The sequence below is a fragment of the Camelus ferus genome, chromosome 8 (genome assembly GCF_009834535.1).
Source record: "Camelus ferus isolate YT-003-E chromosome 8, BCGSAC_Cfer_1.0, whole genome shotgun sequence".
NCBI lineage: Eukaryota > Metazoa > Chordata > Mammalia > Artiodactyla > Camelidae > Camelus > Camelus ferus.
In genome coordinates, this window is record NC_045703.1 from 37,110,357 (window position 1) to 37,132,444 (window position 22,088).

The window sequence follows — 22,088 nt, forward strand, 5'->3', positions numbered from 1 at the left end:
GTTACCAAATAAGATACTACCAATAAGACAACATAGGTGATGGATTAGCCTAAAGAATTCTTGCCTCTTGACTGGCTGAATTCAGCTTGTCTTCCAGTTCTTCCTTCAGGTTTTCCAGCTCTTGTTGAAGCTGATTTTTATCCTCTTCCAGGTTTAGTTTCTCCTTTTTATATTGTTCCTCCAATTCCTTGGAAAAAGAAATTTTTTTTAAATTAACAAAATTGCAAATATTGTATACTTCAAAGACCCCAAGAAAAAGACTGTTCTGTTCTTATATTTGATGCTTTGCTCTTCAAATTAGCCTTACCCTTAATCCTTAATATCAGCGTTAACAGTGAATCAAACTAATCCTAGGGGCTTAGATTCTATTACTGTGAATCACTTATGATGTAGCAGTTAAAACATCTTTTTAATGGTGAGAATATCTGACCAGCCTAGATCAAGCTGAAGTCAAAAAATAAAATGTGTGATATAAATGACAATTTGGTGAGATGAGAAAAAATTCTCTCTTTTGAATTCATAATTCTTTTATATTTACATAAAAACACAAAATCTAGTAACATTTCTGAAACTCAGTGGCCTAGCACTGAGCATAGCCAAGAATCAACAAGTGAAAAATTAAGGTATCTAAAGAACAATACTAGTAAAACAGGATACTTGCTGAAGAAGAACATACTATTTGCCAGACATGCTACTCATCTTACCACTTGGAATACAAAGGCAATAAGACATGGTACCTGCCCTTAATAAGCTCATTAAAGAATATGTGATTAAATTTAGATGTACATGGGGAGGATAGGAGTATCTGGATGGGGAACTGGTAAGTTCCAGCTTGGTGGGGAACTTTCACAGAGAAAGCAATTCCTAAGCACAGTCTGAAGCTATGCACAGGGTGGTGAGGCATGAGTAAGTGTAACATTCTAGGCAGAAGTCAAAATATGTGGGAAGAACTATGGAGGGACCAAAGAACATGGTATTTTACAAGTGTTGAGTATTTCTATGGTGTAAGGTGAGAAAAGTAATCAATAGGGCTCTGTGTTGGGAGTCCGCAAGACAAATAAGGTTTGCTGATTTGTGGGATGTCTCACAGGACTCAGCATTTAGTCACACTCACAGCAAAAGGGTACAAAGCACAGCTAGCAAAGGGAAGAGGCACATGGAGCGAAGCCTGCAGGACACCAGGCCCAAGCTTCTAAGAGCCCTCTTACACAGAGCTCCTCAGCAAGCCGGGACAGCACGTGTGAAATGCTGCCCACTAGGGAGTCTCCTGAGGGACTCGGTGCCAGGTTTCCCACTGGGGTCTGGCTACATAGGCACCCCTGACTAGCACATACCAAAACTCCAGACTCTAGGAAGGAACGCACAAGTTCAGCATAAACCACACCATTTGCATAAACAGTTCAGGCACAGTGAGCCACTCCTATCAGGGAATGGTGGGAACCCTCCTGAAATCAAGTTCCAGACACAAGGCGAGGGCCAACCTTGCACCATGTTTTCTAAAGATGGCAGTTTCAGACCTGCTGTGTCATTTCTTTTCTGCATGGATTCTCCATATAATCATATCCTTCTTGGTGACAAAGTTATAAGGAATGGTGAAGTCACCTTTAGCTAAATGTTCTTTAAAAAATAATTTGACCTTGGAGAAAGACTATCAGGAAGCAGGCTGGTTTTAGCTTAGGCTCAGACGTGAGCCACCCAGGCAAGAAAGGAATGAAGCAGCGAGGGATAAATTATTTTGAGAAAAGACAAGGGTAAAGATAAGGCTTTCATAAGAGGTTTTGACTACGGTCACATACAGGAAATTCATGTCGTCTGTCTTACGGCAACCATGTTTCAAAGAATGCTTGTAAGAAATGTAAATGGATGAAAGTAGATTTTCAGGTAGTTGAGAAATTGAAATTTAATGGGTGAGGGGATGATTAGGAGGGCAACGGTGAGGCAAAAATGATACAGATGAAAGATGCCTTGATTCTAGCATTTAGAACTTAATACAGAGGTAACGAGAGGTGAAAGGCAGCTGCAATTTAAATACTCCAAGTAAGAGAGGAGGCGGCTAAGGTGAAAATGGCACGTAGAAATGAAAAGGAAGAACAAAAACAGCTACGGGAGCCATTACTGAAGCAGCAGCAGCTCTACTATAAAACCTGGCACACGTGACAGCCCACCCAGGGCTGGCGACACGCACACAGGTAACTAAAGCTGTGCACACCTCTCCTGGAATAGTGAGCTGACACAGAAAACGACAACCACAGCCTTGAGAAATAACATGTCATTAAGTTCCATCTTAAGCTATTATAAATATAACAGTATGTTTAGACAGAAACACCTTTCTAAAAGGAAGTTTTGTTTGAATTTTTAATAATGTTTAGGTGTTGAATATTTTTTCCAACTAGCTGTCAGAAAAGAAAGGCAGAAGATTTCAATTCACATCTTAGGTTTGTGGTTCTGGGTAAATCATTTAGGTTTATTAAAGTTATTTCACCATCTATATAATAAAAATGACATTAATCTTCAAGACATAAATAATAAGGAATATACAAGAAAGCTTTTAGTAAGCTGTAAAGTGCTATTATGTAAAACATGTAACAACCACCATTAATACAGGCCTACAGGATGCGGTGGTAAAGTGCCTTAGGATTTGATATCTGAGACTTGAATTCAAGGCCTGACTGAATCTTACTAGCTGCATGTGCTTGAGCAAGTGTTTGCCTTCTCTGTGCCTCCACCTCTTTAATAAAATGGGTACAGCAGTGAAACCAACAGCAGTGCTAGAAGGATTAAATGAAAAAATTAACATAAAACATCACTGCGGTGTCTGATACACACAGTAAGAAGTACTGATAACTAACATTTATTTATCACTATTTGTTCAGACATGTCTGGGTTCCTAACACTTAATCTCACTTAACCCTCACAGGGATATTACAAGATGGATCTTCTCTTCATCTGTCAAATAAAGAGCCTGATGCAAAAAACTTTGGGGGCCCAAGATAAGGAGCTAGTAAGTAAAGAGCGCAGTGTAATTACGGCCCCGATCTGTCAGACACCTTGCTTTTTTCTACTATATAATTACTGTCTGTCATGTATTACTATTAGCAAGCTGATTACCTAATTGAGGGAAAAAACAAAACAAAACAGATCATTTTCCCAGGGAAGGAAATTGTCTACAGGAGAGATCACACCTAGGTTGCTGCCTCACGAAAAGACAGCTCAGGATCTAGGCAGTGTTTCTACAACAGCTCACACCAAGTAGAAACGCCTCGTATCAATTTAATAAACTACATCCCACATAAGAACTTCTATGAATCTTACTCACTGAATTGAGATTCACAGAGTGAGTATAAGACAGCAGCTGGATCATCACAGAAACCCACCCATCTACAACGCAATGCTAAGCTGGATTTTTTTTTTTTTTTTGCTATTCTTTTTGCGGGGGGGGGGGGGGCATTATTTTCTTAATGGCGACACCAGGGATTGAACCCAGGACCTTGTGCATGCTAAGCACGCACTCTACCACTGAGCTATAACCTCTCCCCGCTAAGTTGAATTGTTACTCACCATTTGCAGTTTTTTCTTATCCCTAATTGCATTACTGTGGACAGCCTCAATTGCCATATGGTGCTTCCAAGCTAATTCTTCCAGAGTCTTAGAATGGGCCTCATTTAACTGAGCCACCTCCCCTTCCAGTCTATTTTGCAGGTTTTTTAGCTCCATCTCATAATATTCTTGCTGAGTTTTCTTCGCTTCATTTACTTTCTAAAATTGAAAAAAAAAAAGATCAATAATTCACATCTGCTTTTTTCATTACTGCTATTAGTGCTTTGAACACTCAGCAAATAGATGAATTTGAATGAACTGAATGCTATGGGATTTAGACTATGCATCATGGGAATATACATCATTGAGTGTTCTCAGAAAATGACAGGTGGCACTGGCAAAATGAATCATTTTAAAGTAAGTGATAAAATATACTATTATTAGGTTAGAACCAAGTGTGAGTTAGCACATCTGCAAGCTTAAGAGAAAAAGTCTTCCTACATGTTAAAGTTGTAACAAAAAATGTCTTACCAACTTACCCATTCAGATGGCATTACTCAATACAATTTTATTGAATGCCAATTATATGCCTTTTAAGTATTCACAGTCTAATGATGAAAAAAGTCAAGGCTGTTGCAAAATAACATTTTAAGTTCTAATGAAGGGAGTATACATCATACACTATGAGTATACAGGAAAGGAAGCCTAACCTGGATGGGTGGACAGCGTGGGAAACAATGTGGCGTGTGTGAGGGGTGTGTGTGTGTGTGTGTGTGTGTGTGTGTGTGAGAGAGAGAGAGAGAGAGAGAGAGGTAGAGACCGAGATCAGAGAAGGCTTTGGAGAAGAGGAAACATCGGAGCTGAAGAAGACACACTCATTTAATTCTCACAAGCCCATCAGGAAGTGAGAGACAAGAAAACTTTAAACCCAGCTCTGATGTCAAAAGTCTGCACCACAACCATTTCCAGCATTTTGAAGGATGAGGAACAGTTGACCAGGCGGTGAAGTTAGGGAGACAGAAGTCCACGCAGCCGAGCAGTGTGGTGGGCAGGCAGGGTTCACGGCTGGGAGGGACGAGGGATGAGGGACGAGGGTCAGGAACAGGCACGAGTTAAATGATGACAAGGAGTCTTTAATGCTAAGGATGCTGGATTTTATTCTGACAGGAATGAGAAATCACTGAAATGTAAGCAACTGACATTTTTTGGAAAAACAATCATCTTGGCAGTAGGCTAGTGAGCTGGCTGCAGGCAGGGAGAGCGGTGAGGAGGCTATACTGTAATCCAGGCAAGAAAGGGCAGGTGCCTACAGCAAGGGTCTGTGAAGGGGCACGAAGAGGAGAGGATGGGGTAAAAACAGACTGAGGGAGTAGAACCAACAGGACTTGGTGACAGATAAGGAGGTGAAGAAAACAGTGATCTAGAATGGCTCCTGGGTTTCAAATATACCAAACTAGATAGAAAATAGTGCTATTGGTTGGGGGAAAAAAAAGAAGTAAAGGAAATATAGTTATTTTGAGGGGAGAAAGTTCTTGGCACGTTGATTTGACATGTTTGTGAGAAACAGATATGGCAAGAGGGAGTTAGATACACAGGACTCAAGTTCAGGGAAAATATCTGGCTCAGTCGGACAACTCTGGGAGCTGTCACTGAGAAAGGGATGGTGGATGTTACTAGAACAGTAACGGATGAGCATGTGGATTGAGATGAGTAAGTCAGAGGAACATTAAAGGTAAGGACACAGAGAGGGGAGGGAAGCTCACAAACAACACTGCAAGGCCAAGAAGACAGGAGGAAAACGAGAGAGAACCCAAAGAGAGATGCTACAAATCCGAGCAGAGTCAGTACCACAGTAAGACAAGATCCTCAAGGCCAGCGATCAGGATGTCCCTGGAGCCTGAGGCAGACATCGAGTCTGTGGAGTGGTGGCAACAGAAACCAGCCTGCACCCGGGGCAGGGGTGAATGGGAGGGAGCAAGGGGCAAGGAGATCAGATACCTCCCAGGACACCTGGTTGTTGAGGGAAGGAGGAAGAGTGTCCCAAACTCCCACCTGGTACTGTAGACACTGGAAAAGCTGGAATACATGTTTAACAGTTACTTGACACATGATATGTCTTACTTAATTTAGAAATTCAGCATGTTAGGACATGAATTTTCAAGGCTTGATTCTTGCCATCCTTTTCAGTTTTACAGCCATTTCTTAGGTGTATATATAATGATATGTTTCATCAAGAGAAAAACACATGATTAACTGTAGTGGCTATTCCACTGAAATAAAGAGTTTATTCAGTTTCTGCCTTGAATTGGTTGGAATGTCATAAGTTTTTACATTATAGATTGTTATTGAGAATATTCTGAACATATACACAATATGGGATAGTCCAACTTCTATAACTTTTCTCCCCAAAATAAAAACAAAAATTACTAGAGTAAAGAAATAGTTCGTGACTGTGGTACAGAAGTAAACACTAAATCAAATCTGAAAAAGAGGGAAACTGAACTTATCTTCCTTTCCTTTCATGGGGGTGTGGGGTCCTCCATGGCTCTTTACCTTCTCCAGTTCCAAGATCTGCTGCTTCTGCTCTTCATCCAGACTCTGAGTTTTGCTTTGCAAAAAAGCTCTTTCTTCTTCAAGCTGAGATAATCTCTCATTGGCCCTTGATTTTTCTGATTCTAGATCTTTAATTGTAACCTCCTGGGTCATTTGAGTTGCTTGAAGCATTCCAATATGACCTACTCCCCCAAAAGAAAATCCCTTCAATTTAAAATCCATTACACTTATAAAACAGTTCATACTTAATGACACATTGTACTTATTAGCTAAGCAGAAAAAAAAAAGGTCTGCATTTACAAATAGTTCTTTGGTTTCCTCACTTATAAAACAGAAATATTTACCATGAGAATCCTTCTTATCCAAATAGAGTAATTTAAATTAGAAAGAAGTCCATTTTCACATCACTGATGTTGCTCCCTGCACCCAGGACCATTCTAATTATTTCTAAAAATTTCAAGCTACACAAGTTGAAGGAGAAGCAACTCCCTAGAGGCAGAAACAAAAGTCTTGGGAGTAAAACAAAGTAAGAGAGGGTGCACTGACTAGCACTGTGGCACTAAAATGCGTTATTTATTCTTTTCTAATCTCTTCCTCTTTTAAATTCTAACATAGAAAGGAAGAAATTTGTATGCAAAAAGTAAAGATGACAGGCAGCAGTTTGGCTGAAACTAAATTTGTTGTAGACAACAGACCTGATAAAGAATGAAGGCAGAGTAAGAGACAGAGGACAGCAAGGTTATGAAAAATGAAAATAAATGACAACAGCAAAAAAAAAAAAAAAAAAAGGAGGAGGGTATGGGGAGAGACAGAGAGATGAAAAGTGAATGTGAGAAACGGACCTCAGAAGGCATGCACCAGGACAGAGTATCTCGAAGTGCCCTGGACCAGCAGCGCCAGCAGCACCTGGGACTGCCAGTCAGAAACCAACCCCACCTCAGACCTACAGAATCAGAAACTCTGGGGCTGGGGTCCGGGACCTGTGGTTGCACAAGCCCTCCAGGAGATTCTCATACATGCAAAAGTAGAAAAGCTGCTACTTTAGTTGAGGGGGTAATCTGGGATTCACCCATGAGCCAATCAAGTCAGATGACATCCTCACAGAACTCGCTCAAATGGCTTCCCCTGCCCCACAAACTCCCCCAGACACAATGTCACTTCAGACTGACAGGGTCATCCCCTCCTCCAGGAAGAGCTATGAAATGAGCCTGCCAGCCACATTAGGATGGGCAACCCAGCTTTAGTGCATAAAATGATCCTTACTAATAAGCCAATGAAATGAAGCTGCTGTAATTTAAATATAGTTCCACTAATTTCAGTATTTTTAAATGTTTTATATTTTATTTTTTATTTTATTTATGTTTTTATTATGTTTATGTTTTATATTAATATTTACATTTTAAAAGGACATGTTTTTAAAGGACAAGCCTCAGAACGTTTTTCTTTTACTGACTGACTTATTGGTGCTTTGAAACCTGTAACTCTAACTTTTTCTATAGAAATACATTTCTAAAACCAAATTATTTGCTTGTCTTATGATTAATTAATAAGATAACAGACTCTTTAAACATACTTAGAGTCTCAATATTTTAAAATGAGAAGAAACGTGTAATTTTGTCTCCAATTAACATTTAAGTATTGGTTTTAGCTGAGGAAGACACCAAGAACTGTGGTCAGACATACTAGCTTTGAGGACAAGATCTGAAGCTTGCTGCTGTAAACGTTCTCTGGCTGCTGCTAGCTCACTTTCCACTTCCTTGTGCCTGCTTAATAAGGCCAATTCTCCCTCCTTGGCATCATCGAGCTGTTTTTGAAGAACCTAAGAAAGATCAAATAGCCATTATTAATATGCAATTAATATCCAAGAATGATGCTAAGTTAAATATAATTCATTTAAGCTACCAGCAGCAACTTTCTCTTATTCAAAAGTCACACTTGACAATACCTAGTTTTGAATCTGTATTAGTGACACATAACCTGTCATCTTCACAAGTAATATGACCCAATAATGAAATGATATTCGACCTCTCTAATATATTTAAATGCTGCACAGATATTAAAAACATAGCTAAGAAATTTTCTATGCCAATAAAACAAAGAGACTCTTTGCTGAGACTTTTTTTCAAACTTGTGTCATACCCCTATTTAATTCAGGTTTATAAAGCTATCTTAGTTTTTTGCTAAGTGTCTGGATATCAACTGATGTGCAGACTATTATTAATGAAGGGGAAAAAAAACATAATTAAACCCTAAGATCAATACTTTAACCTTCCCAAATCACTGGGAAAATATTAACATGTTTTTCTAAAATAAAATCCTCTCATAAACAAGTCAGCAAGGTCTTAAGCTTATCGTTTTGGGCCTTTAATATCTGAAACTATAGTAACATATAACAGCTACAGGGTAATAAAAATTACCCTTTCACTGATTTTCTCACAAAAGAAAAGTAGAAAAAAGTAAAATGGAAAACAAAAGTTAAAGTGGTCTAATCAAAAGGAAAAAGAGGGAACTGGAGGAAAAACAGCCCACGTGTTGAATGTAATACTCGTTACTTACCTGAACATTATTCTCTGCTGTAACAAGTGCTATCTGAAGCTTTTGGCATTTGTCACGAAGACTTCCAGCTTCATCCTGTACCATCTGTAACTCTGTCTTTAATTTTCCTATGGTTTTTCGTAAAATTGCTTCTTGTCCCTGAAATTCTTTTCTAAGATCTGCTTCCTTTTCTTTGCTAGCCTGGAGGCTTTCCGCTGTAAAAAGCTGTGACCTTTTCAAAGTATCCAGCTCATGTTCATAAAAGGACTGAGCTTTATGCAACTTGCCTTCATAATCTTCAATGAGCTTTTTCCGCTCAAGTCTCAGCTCTTCCAGTGTCTTGTTCAAGGCCTCCACCTCCATTCTGTGCAGCTCCTCTGCTTTCTCCTGCCCTTTACTGACCGAGGCGCTGTGATCCTGCTGTGACTTCAGCAGCTCTTGGATCTCCCGTCTGTGAGCAGTTCGCAAATCTTCCAACGCCAACCGTTTGTCTTTTTCAAACTGTACTTGGAGTTGTCCAAAACTCCGTAACCTTTCTTCAAATTTCCTTCTAATCTCTTCAACCTCTCTAGACATGGTTACAATGCGCTGGACATGCTGGGCTTCTGCACAAAGTTGCATGTCCTCAACTCTGTGCTTATAAGCCTCGAATTCTGTCAAAGCCTGCTGCTTCATTTTTATGTGGTCTTCTAACGATGCTTCTAAAACCTGAATCTTTCTCTTAAGGTCTAACTCCTCTGTTACTTTGCTTTTATATTGCAATATTTTTTCTCTTGTTTCTGCAAGAATTTGTTGGATTTCTTCTTCATGAGCATCTTTGAGGGCTTGAATTGCGGATTCATGCTCATCATTTTTAGTGTTCAAAGCATATATTACCTGCGTGATATTAAGGAAAAAGGGAGAAGAATTCAGTAAACTATATAATTTCAAACGAAGTTAATTCTTTCATTTGGATTGATTTTTTTCTGTGCATATCATACTGGCTATGGTAAATATTAAATACCAAAATATCATGCATTGTTTTTGTATTCATAGATTTACTTAGCAAATTTACCTAGCACCATCTTAAAATTTACATTTAAAGACTTTTAAATTAGGATTTTAAAGCATTCAAAATAAAGAATGTTTTCCTAAAACTGAAACTGTGAGGAGGAAAAAGACAGAGGAGACCACCTGGTCTATGAGAATGGCATTTTCCTATGGCCCAGTCTAGCTTCCTGCGGGCTGTGGTGGGATCAGTAGAAAGGCCTCACAGTAAGTCTCTGCCCTACACTGGCGGCCTGAAGATGAAGGAGGTTTTGCATGAAGCCCTACGTCTTCCCAAAGGCCTCTTTCTGAGACAGGAGAGAAGGGGGCAGGGCATGGCCATTCAAGGAATGACACAGCAATTAACACCAAAATGGTGGAAGATTCAACTCCCAGTAGGCCTTGAGGTCCAAGATGGTGGGAGATTTGACTTCCAGTAGACCCTGAGCTTCATTATACACTCACTGTAATTTATTAACATGGTAAATGGCACTCCCACAGGTGCCACGACATCTCCGAGGCTAACCATAAAAGGTCAAAAAGTGGACAACGGCCCAATTTCTGGGGATCCAAGCCCCTTCCCCAAAGTAGTTGGAATAATCTTTCCTTCTGTTAACATATGAAGTTACTGAGCCCATAAAAACTAACAACCCCCACACCTCACAGCAGTTCTCCCTTCTGAGTGAGACGGACTGCACTGTCTACAGAGCGTGTATCTACTTTTACTTTAAGCTGAGTACCCACACCCCACACCTTGTGGCCTTTCTCTCACCTTCTGAAATAGCCTGCTCTCTGTCTATGGAGTAGGTATCTCTCTGAATAAATCTACCTTTACTTGACTGCGGCTTGCTCTTGAATTCTTTCCTCCGTGAAGCTAAGGACCCACACTTGGTGGGGCACGTCCCAGGGACTCAACTGAGACCTGGGACACGGCCATCCTCTTGCCCCACATTCTTCTTCCTGTATTATTTCAACTGCTTAAAGTCTGACATATTTTAAATTTATGTATTTTTTTTTCTGATCCTCCCATGGTCTGTTTTAAAGCTGATCCTTCTCATTCCCAAGTGGTCTCCTTACAAAATCCAATTAGTACATTTGCGCTCACCTATCAAATGTATTTTCACTCATTGCCTAATTTTCCCTCTGCCTCCAAGCAAGCCAGATTCCTAGAGCCAGAGTATTCTGAGTACAGGCCTTTATTTTCATCCTCGGATTTTAATGATTCCATTGATATTTCCCAACTTTAATCCCAATGACAACACATTCCCTTTAAAGTAACATTCCCATTCTCCTATGTTCCTTGATGTCCTCCATTACACCCCTGTGGTCAAACAGCAATATTTGTAACTGTTACTTAAGGCTTACAGACATGCCCACTTTCTTCTGAAGTAAAAAGAAGTAAACACTATACACTCCAACAATCCAGAAGCTAAAAATCAATGTTCTAGAACTTTGCTCATTTTAAAATGTGATCTTACTCTGGCTTTAAAAATGAAGTCCAGCACCAAATACTTTCACAGTTAAAATGCAGAAGTGTTGCCATTTTTATAGCATTAAATTAGAACAGAATTTAAGTAAACATCTAATAAATAAAAGGGCAATAGTATGGTGAGGAGTTCTATTTCATTTTGTATTCTAATCCAGGGGCCAGCAGAGTAGAGCCTGCAGACCAGATACCACTGCTGCTTGTCTTTGTAAATAAAGTTTCACTGGAGCTGCTTTCCCACTACAAGATCGGAGTTGAGCAGTTGTGGAAAAGACCTTATTACCAACTCCTATTCTAATCTATACATAGCCATCTTACCAGCTGAAATTGGCAGCCAAAACTTAAAAATCTGGATTTGCAGTACCTTTGTTTACTCTCTACTAAACAGTCCAGACTTTGTACAACTACAGCTCATATACTGGGAGCACCAATTATGAGATTCTGAAAGTATATTATGTAAAATAAACACAGTATCATACTAACCATACATTTATATATTCCAGGAAAGCTATGTTAAAATAACTTTCTAAAAACTTCAAAAGGAACAATACAAGGATGCCAAGGACAGTAACAAATTAATAGTGCTCTCGTAAGTAGCCATACAAAATATACCACTATTTAATTATGTATTTCTAAATGAGAATGCTATATATGAATTTTCAAGTACCTTAACTATATGTAGTATCCCCTGTTCACTTCTCTACATAATTACAAAGGTAACGATTTATTTGTAACTTTCTCTGATTAATTACTATTTCTCAGACAAAGGTAATATAAATAGTTCTATGTCCTTTATTTTTTAAATATTTTTTGTTTGTTTTTGTTTTGGGGGGAAGGTAATTATATTTATTAATTTACCTATTTATTTTAATGGAGGTACTGGGGATTGAACCCAGGACCTGGTGCATGCTAAGCATGTGCTCTACCACTGAGCTATATCCTCCCACCCTGTTCTTTGAACACACAGAAGATATATGACTTGAAGTAAAAGAATGGACCTAAACTGAATTTTTGACACTAGGTAAAGTAACTTTTTCTCTAAGCTTCAAGTTTCTCAATGTTAAATGAAGATCATGTGTATTCTACCCTAGTGACATCACTGTTATAAGATCAACTTATCACTGACATTTTAAAAAATGATGTCATATGAAGATTTTTTTAATGTAAAGCACCGTAAGGTACTAAGGCTTCCTTATTAGTTATTATCATTTATTTATGGAGAGAATGAGACTAATTTTAAAAGAAACTTTAGTAAGTGATCATAATCATCCATAAAATTGGCTATCATTTTCCACATAGGAAAAGGAAATTCTCTAATGTCTCCTTTCATACACTATTTTAAAAGACATTAAGAGCCATTTGCAATTTTTCTGGAACTATGCACATTCATGGAATGGGATAGTACAATCATTTCAGCAATTTCATGCAATTTCACAGTTCCATTTTATGCCAATAATGCATAACTTAACTATATGTTCCATGATGAATAAGCAGTTGTGAGTAATTTTTATTTTTTCTATGAAGACTTTCAGATACTCTTACTCACAGATAAAATGAGGACAAGTCTAGATGCTAGTTTTAAAAATGCTACTTAGGTAAAAACAAATAGTGTCTGAGACAGTTTCCTTTGTTGACTGCTATAAACTGAATTGTTTCTCCCCAAGCCCACCAAATTCATACGTTGAAGCCCTAACTCCCAACATGACGTTATACGGAGATGGGTCCTCTGGGAGGTAATGAAGTTTAGACAAGGTCTTGAGGATGGGGTCCTCGTGATGGGATTTAGTGCCGTTATAAAAAGAGACCAGGGCACTAGCTTCCTCTCTCTCTGCCATATGAGGACACAGCAAGAGGGTCTATCATATTTTGCTATGGTCCCGGAGCAAATACACTGGCAACGTAAGTGTGTTCCCACTGAAATCTAACTCATCAGTGATAAAGTATGTTCACTGAAAAGTATGTTATATAAGCTTAAAATATTTTAAATGAACCTAAATTGCTGCATATTATACCAACAGGTTTAAGATTGCTAAGGTAAGGGAATCATTGAAGAAATGATGGTACATTCATAAAATGTAATACCATGAAACCATTAAAAAGCAAATCTCCTTTAGAAAAATGTTTTACAAGAAAAAGCTTGTAGAATAAGGCAAATACACACGCTACTATATACAACAAAATCCAATCTCATACAAGGAAAAAAGTGAGTGTGCATTGTGTGTGCAGATACATGGTTCAACTTGTATAAAAAATTAACCAAATTTTAACTGAGGATATTCAGCATTTCTAAGCCTTCTGTAATGAATTTATTTCACTATTATAATCAGAAAATATTAAACCTTTTAAAAATTAATATTAACAGTGCTAAAAGAATGAATCAATACTCAAAATGACTTAGCTATAGGAAAACATAACACTGAAAATGAAAATGGAAAATTAAAGTAACATTAATTATCAACAGATACCCTTCAAATTTCCTTAAAAATCACAGACTAGAATAAAACTGATTTATAAAAATTATCAAACTTTTTCAAGAATATTGAATATTAATTAATCATTACACATAAAAAAGAAACATACATTCTGAGGGAAATGTAAAAATCCCAATGACCAAAATAAATTTTGATGGCTTAACAGCAAATCTTTAATGGTCAATTCCTACTTCAATCATTCGTCCCTTCAACAAAAACAAACCTGCTACGTGCCAAGACCTATCACTGGCACAGAAAGCACAACAGTGAACTGGATGTATATATGTGGCTATCTATTCTCTTGCAACTTAGTGGAGACTGACCTTAAAGAAATATTTACTCAATTACTCAAAGTAAAACTTTGGTAAGTCTTACAAAGGAGGAGAAATACAAAATGAGTCTTTGCTGGGGTGGGAGTGAAGGTGGTAACGTGAGAGTTTTCCCTTATTCTGAGTAAAATGCTCACTCAGAGATGGGAAAGCACAGGATTCTGTGAGGGGAAAGATGGGCTCTGGAGCTAGAAAGGGGCATGTGGTCCACACTGCAGAGGTAAGCTGTTGAGCTGGACGAGATCCCGGAGGGAGAAACCACTGAGAAAGAACGAGAATGACTACGGACCAGGCCTTGAGCGGGGTTCAGTGGCAGGAGGAGGAGGAGGATTAGGAGCCACAGACAGAGGCAACGTGCTGAGAGGGATGAGCAGGAGCAGGATGGGAAAAGGGCATCATGGTCCAAGGCGTGAGGGATGGGCAGGGGATCATGTCAAAGGCTGCACAAAAACCAAGAAAAATAAAGACCTGAAGCCCCAGCGTTCAGAATCTGAATCTCAGAAATAATCTTGGAGCCAGCACTTTCAGTAGATTGGTGAGGACAGAGCAAGTGGACAAGTGGAAAAAGTGGGTGAGTGGACAGTGAGTGAATGGAGGGACTCAGTTGGTAGAGAAAAAACTCCAAGAAACGGTTGGCAAAAGGAAGGAAATAAACAACTAGGATGATGGCTTAGGAGGCAGCAGAGTCCAGTCCAGGGAGAATTTTCTTTTTCTCTCTTTCTCTCTTTCTTTCTGTTTTCTTTCTTTCTTTCTTTTTTTTTTTTTTTAAAGAGGAATTGAAAATGTAACCCAGGGAAGGGCTAACTGTTACACCAAAGTCACAGAGAAAGTTTAAGGCAAGGATTGCCTGACACAGGTGGAGAGACTGGCACTGACTGAAAGCTGACCGAGAGAGCAAGGATAAAGCCTGGGATTTGAGGGGGAGAGGGAAGATGGGCAACCACTGTCTGACTGCTTCACACTCCTCCCTAATAGGGAGATGAGACCATGTTCTTAGAGTGCAGCATCCCTTCCATGGCCATAAATGATGCTACTAACCCTGGTGAGGCCAGCCTCAGTTCACCCTCCCACTGTCTGCCTCACGACAGACCCAACCACCCAGCAACCACAAGCAGATCCTCGTCACCACTACTCCTCCTGGTGATGTTTCTCCTGCCAGTATCAACCTTTAATTCTTGCTTATTTGAAAATTCTGGATACTTGGCCACCTTCCTTTTCTGATCAATTCCAGAGACAGACAGACAGACCAACAGAAGAGAGAGGGAGAGGGAGGGAGGGGGAAGAGAGAGCGAGCACGCTCATCCTCAGGGTATATAAGCACTATTGAAACACAAGAGAACTTACAAAGAAAAGGAACAATCTCAGATCCAACAATTTTTCCAAAAGGTCTGGTGCAATTATTCTATGCCAAATAATATGTAATAGGGAAAAGACAGCCTTTTCAATAAATGGTGTTGGGAAAACTGGACAGTTACATGAGAAAGAATCAAACTGGACTGCTTTCTCATACCATATATAAAAATAAACTCAAAATAGATTAAAGACTTAAATGTAAGACCTGAAACCATAAAAATCCTAGAATAAAACAAAGCCAGTACACTTTTTGAGATCAGTCTTAGCAATATTTTTTGGATATGTCTCCTCAGGCAAGGAAAATAAAAGCAAAAACAAACAAATGGGACTACGTCAAACTAAAAAGCTTTTGCACAGTGAAGAAAACTCAACCAAACAAAAAGGCAGCCTACTGAATGAGAGAAGATATTTGCAAATGATATATCTGATAAGGGGTTAATATCCAAAATGTACAAAGAACTCATACAACTCAATATCAAACAAACAACCCAATTAAAAAATGGCCAAAAGACAAATGAAAAGTTGCTCAACATCACTAATTGTCAGGAAAATGCAAATCAAAACCACAAAGAGATATCACCTCACAGACAATAACAACAACAAAAAACAACCCAATCAAAAAAATGGGCAGAAGACCTAAACAAACATTTCTCCACTGAAGACATACAAATGGCCAACAGGCACATGAAAAGATGCTCAATATCGCTAATTATTAAAAGAAATGCAAATCAAAACCACAGTAAGGTATCACCTCACACCAGTCAGAATGGCCATCATTAAAATGTCTACAAATAATAAATGCTGAAAAGGGTGTGAAGAAAAGAGAACCCTCCTACACTGATAGTGGGGATGTAAATTGGTGCAGCCTCTACAGAACACAGTATGGAAGTTCCTTAAAAAGTAAAAATAAAGTTACCATATGATCTAGCAATTCCACTCTTAGGCATAAATCCAGAAATGATGAAAACTCTAATTCCAAAAGATACATGCACCCCAATGTTCATAGCAACACAATTTACAATAGCCAAGACATGGAAGCAACCTGTATGTCCATCAACAGATGAATGGATAAAGATGTGGTATATATACAATGAAATACTACTCAGCCATAATAAAGAGTGAAATGATGCCATTTGCAGCAACATGGATGGACCTAGAGACTATCATACTAAGTAAATCAGACAGAAAAAGACAAATATCATTTGATATCATATCACATGATTATATGTGGAATCTAAAATATGATACAAATGAACTTACTTACAAAACAGAAATAGACTCACAGACATAAAAGACAAAACTTATGGTAACCAAAGGGGGAAGGTGGGGAGTGGTTAAAAAGAAACACTTGTGGGATAGAGCTAAAATGGCAAACTGCAGCTTGTTTTTATAAATAAAGGAACACAACCATGCCCATTCATTAAGGGATTGTCTATAACTGCCTTCCCACTATAATTGTAGAGATGAGTAGTTGCTATAAACAACCATGAAAAAGAAGAAAGATCTAAGGTCAATAATACAGTCTCATCTCAAAGAATCAGAAAAAGAAGCACAAACTAAACCCACAGCTAGCAAAAGGAAGGAAATAATAAAAGATTAGAGTGGAGATAAATGATATAGAGAATAGGAAACAAAACCAAAAATTGGTTCTTTGAAATGATTCACAAAATTGACAAACCTTAGGGAAGTCCATCCATTTTCACCACTGCTATTCAACATTGTACTAGAAGTCCTAGCCAGAGCAATTAGGCAAGAAAAAGAAATACAAGGAACCTAATTTGGAATGGAAGAAGTAAAATTATTATTATTTGCAGCTGGCAGGATTCTATATGTAGAAAATCTCAAATAATCCACAAAAAATTATTAGAGCTAATAAATTTAGCCAATTTGCAGAATATAAAATTAATACACAAAATCAGTAGTGAATGAGAATAAATAATCTGAAAAGGAAACTTAAAAGGAAATGACATAGGTTCTACTGATGTGACTTGCATGCCCCCAAATAATTTAATATTAATTGTACAGAGTCTGAATTTTGCAAATGTAAGGAAAAAAAGCCATATGGTCTATACTCTGGGAATTGCATACAATTCTTAGTTTACCTTACTTATGTTGCAATTTCTAGAGAGTGACAGCTACTGATATTTTTAATGTGTGTGGTGATTTGGAATTACAGTGTTTTATTTTCTCTCAAAATTGTATGGGGTTGATCTGAACCTGGCTCTGTACAATAAGGTATATTACACAGGTAAACATCATCCATCACATATGTTGAGACAAAAAAGGGGTTGACAATTCTAGCAATCTCTTCTAATTTGGAATATTGTAGCAATATCTCCTTGCTCTCAAAGCCATAACGGCTTTCCAACCAATTCATGCCCTTTCATCCATTGCAAGAAATGCTGACATTCTCAGGCAGAAGGGAAGTGAAACCAGAAGGGACATTCCTTCCTTCATCTACTCATCTTCCATGACTCTATGCTCAAAGAACCATCTCAAGGACCTAAAGAAAAGAAAATTAGCTCCTCGTTACAAAGAAGCTAGGAAACCCTTGCTATATTGATAAAAATTAAGAGAAAAGAAAGGCTTGTTCCTCTCTTTCATTCACCAAAACAAAATGTTATTACTGTCAAAAGCACTGTTTTTTGTTTGTTTGTTTGTTTTAGTCTTCTAATTATATCAAGGAAATAGAATAGAAACTAGCCTCTTTTTTTTTTAAAACCCTTATTGGCATCTAGTTGTTTCTCCACCTCCTAGCTACTGAACAGCTTACATGAGCATCTCACAGGGCTGGCTCTGGCTCAGGTCCCCTCAAAAAGTGACTCTGCATTAGTCCCTTCCCCACCAAACCCTATTTTTCCAATAGAAGAATACCCACAAAGCAACAGTGGATCAGTAACTTAACAAAACAGGAGACTTCTGCACCTTGGAGTTGGAAGACGCAGAATAGTAGTGGAAAGGCAATGTGGAGTAGGCTACAAAAATGGCAAAAGAGACCACAGTGCCTGCCATCCTCACTCACAGACAATGCATGAGGCACTACAATGAATTCAGTAATGAGAGCGGCAAAAAGCAAAACTGCAAAAACAAAGATTTCCTACATTTTCATTTTCAACTCCAACTATCTTCTCAAACACAATGAAGGCACTTGTTTTTTTAAAGCATTTATACTGCAAAAATCTGGGTTAGGGGAGTAAATATTTCATAACTACTTATATAACTAATTATACTTTTCTTCTCTGCACCTTTGCCAGTACTAGTGTTTTCCCTGGAACATCCTCCTCTTGTCATGTCCAGTGATCAAAAACTCTTTTAAAAAAGTTATACATTCTGTATATTTTCTGATTACTAAAGTAATCTTTGTGCATTATAGAAAGTATGAAAAATAGAATAGATAAAAATGAAGAAAAAAGGAAAAAATATTTTGTCACCCTTTATCCTATTACAACTCTTACCTTTTTCTCTTGCATCTCTCTTCCTAAAATAGAATTTCATAAGAGATTGGATATAGGGAACAAAGTACAAAGAAGAATTTAAAATCACACTGATATTTGTAAACTGAGAAGTCAGAAAAAGAGTTGTGTCCATGAAGGAAAAGGTAAACTTTGGAAAGTTAATTCTACCAAGTTGATCCTCAGATGAACACAAAACTTTTTGGTAATTGTTATGCTCACTAAATTTAAAAAATTACCCAAATATGCACCATAGTTTTTATCATACCCATCCAATTTCCTGTCAGTATTATTGCTATTTTCCAAGTCTACTCTTCTTCTCAAAGGAAATTCAGAGAGATGCATAATACATAATTACACTAATCAATATTGTCAAAACTGGATTGTTAAGACTATGTCAAAAATTGTTTTAATCTACCATAATATCATCTCTAGTCCAACCAGCATATGAATTCCAGGGAGACCCTCAATATATAGGTTCCTATATATTTTTAACATATCTTTACTACAGCACTTATTTAACATAATAATAATATATTCCATCTCCATAAATCTATTTCTTAATCCTATATTTAGAGTCTTTGAAGTAACTGGACATATAAGATATCTCACATGTAAATGTGTATTGGGCAATATTAGTGAATTCTTAACCAACATTTTAACTCATGCCTTAGAAGGTTCTATATCAAATAAACAAAACAGGAGGAAATTAACAGTCCAACGATCTTATGCTGTGGAAACAAGATGAAGAGTAAAGTGTCCTCAGCCAGGAAAAAGGAAGATAAAACCAATGTAACTTTCCAGCAGCTGCCTGGTACCTTCTTTTCAGGAGGCCAGGCAGGGAGCTGATTCTTCCACGACTTTCCTGCCTCTTACTTCAAGAGGCAGCACATCGAAAGCATGAATGGTGCCACACATCAAGAGAGTGAAGCCATTCTGACTGGCATCTCTCTAGTATTTGAGAGGCCACATCAGACCCCAGCCCTACTCCTGCGTACTCCAATAATGTGCCTCTGAGTGGCCAGGAATGCAGAACAGATATTAAGAAGAGCAAATGTCATGACAATTAGCTGATACATCACAGGATCCACAGGGCTATACAGAATCTGTATCTGTAAGGACATCCTGCCGTTGGACTGAGAGGTGGAGTTAGAATGGGAGCGCTATCATTTGTTGTCTTGTCTGATCACAGGACTCAAATAAACAGGCTTCTGAATAAGAGCTTGGATGTCAGCAAAATTTAAGGAGGTGAGTCAGGTAAAATTAGGATAAGATTATTTGATGCAACACACACTGAGGTCTGTAGAATCTGGCTGAATTTGGGGAGATACTCTCCTTGAAGAGTCAGAGCCTTTAGATACCAGTATCAAAGCATGAGACTCAGGTGCTGAGATGGAGTGTGGACACCCTGCGTATATCCTGAGGTCTAATCACAGTCTCTCAGATGGCAGCCTCCACTACGTCAGCCCTGGACTAGCCCTTACATCCTCCAAGGCACATACTCCCTTCCTCACTCAAGCATAATTCAAGGGCTTACAATAGCATTCATTATCTGTTTTGGACACAGACAACTATATTATATTTTTCTCATTTCCTCCTTTTACCCCTAAACATTGCTGTTAAAGAATGAAAACATACAAATGTGTCACCTAAGAGTTCCTTCTACTCTTTTCCCCCACCTGAAGCCACTATTAGGCCCTATCAGTTATACTGCCAAAATATATCACAAATCTCTGCACCTTTCTCCACATCCATTGCAACCACCCTAGTGCAAGCTACCATCACCCCTGGCTCAAGGGCCAGGACCACCGCAGTAGGCCCCTCAGTCATGTCGCTGCTCCCACTTATATGTTGGGCTGCAATCCATTCCTCACTCAATAGCCAAAGTGGTTCTTTCAAAATATAAGTCATAACTAATCCTTGCCTTCAGCCCTCCAATAGTGTTCTGTCGTACGCATACAGAAAAAAAAAAAAAGCCAAAATCCTTTTTTGTGGACTTCAAAGTTGTACCTGATCTGGTTTCCACTCCTGACCTAAGCCTACAGCCACTTTCACTAAATGAATCAGCAAACTTACCACCAGAGACAGGTCAGGAAGCAGCAACAGCTGAGAGAGACCAGCAGGCTGTGTTGAGAGACTTTGTGCAAAACTCGTGGGGCGTCTGAATTTCAGTATACTGAGTCTTCTTAAAGGACATGCCCCAATATAATGAATCAATCAAAAGTCAAGGTACCAGCACTTTTTACAGAATTAAATAAACATGCTTTTCTTTGTAGGTGATGGAGAACCAATGAGGGGTTTTAAGCAGAGAAATAACTTGATCTGACTTGCATTTTAGAAATTAAAATTCTGGTTGCATTGTGGAGGATATACTGGATGGGGTGAGACTAAAGAACAGTCAAAACACATCAAAATAACTCAGGAAACAGCCTGAGGTCCTCACAAACCTTGGCGGGGAGAAATGAGACAGAACTGAAGAGCAATTTAGGAGGTCATACATAGCAAGAGAATCTGCTGGTTGATTCAAAGGGGGAGGAGAGAGACCCTCTTCCAGCTGGTCCGTGCGTCAAGGAGGTTATGGATCTCTACAGATTTCATTCTATCTTCAGTCAAGGCTCATACATTATGAGATACAGGGGACTTGTGTGGCACCTACTAACCGACTGCGCACATGATCCCTGCACTCGCCGCCACCCCGACAGTAACCTGCTGTTTCAGACAGAGCTGGGCTGGAACGAGTGTAACTAAGGAGCCTCTGACTCCGTGTCTACAGTTCTGTTCTGAGCTTCTATCTTCCCTCAGAGCAGGCACTTCTAAAAACACATTACCTCAAATTTTCTAGCCTTCTCTAAGGCTAACTGTGCTTACCCATTTTCTACCCAGCAACCAAAGGGATATTACACTCCCATTAATGACATCTGATCACTATGGTAGTCATTCTCAATTTAATGAAAGGGTAGGTAGGACGTAGTATAAGAATCATCAAGTGGCCTTTTAACAAACTACATGCTCATTCCCCTCCCCTTTTGGATGGCCATCCACACACTCACCAAGGGACGGAATGATTGGGAAAAAAAGGCAGAGAATCACCTACTGCTTTACTAAGTGCAAAGGTAATGGCCTTATGAACTAATCCAGCAATTAAAAAGAAATGCTATGCCAACCTATTTTAGAAGAATGAGAATTCTGAAACATAACAGCAGTATCCTAAATTGAATTCTAAGAGAAGTTACTCTGTGTTTCTGAAATATTTTTTCTGTTGTTTCTCCTGGTAATAAACATTTTCAAGTCTCAATCTATTTCTCAGCAGGAACTACATATATTTTAATGAGATGAATATTATGAT

The 22,088-nt window shown here is 38.5% G+C and overlaps 1 protein-coding gene across 5 annotated transcripts in view; it reads right to left on the reverse strand.

The window, feature by feature from the left end:
* Positions 1-22,088, reverse strand: part of FAM184A (family with sequence similarity 184 member A) — an 88,764-nt gene that overhangs the window by 46,970 nt on the left and 19,706 nt on the right. For all 5 annotated transcript variants that reach the window (XR_004321933.1, XM_032484785.1, XM_032484787.1 and 2 more), the window contains exons 2-6: positions 8,647-9,501; positions 7,774-7,909; positions 6,091-6,272; positions 3,559-3,756; positions 65-187 (exon numbers count right to left, since the gene is read on the reverse strand). Coding sequence is in view for 4 of the 5 variants with exons in the window: in XM_032484785.1 (XP_032340676.1) it covers positions 65-187; positions 3,559-3,756; positions 6,091-6,272; positions 7,774-7,909; positions 8,647-9,501 (1,494 nt within the window). In the remaining variant the exon portion in view is untranslated. The remainder of the gene's footprint in view (positions 1-64; positions 188-3,558; positions 3,757-6,090; positions 6,273-7,773; positions 7,910-8,646; positions 9,502-22,088) is intronic.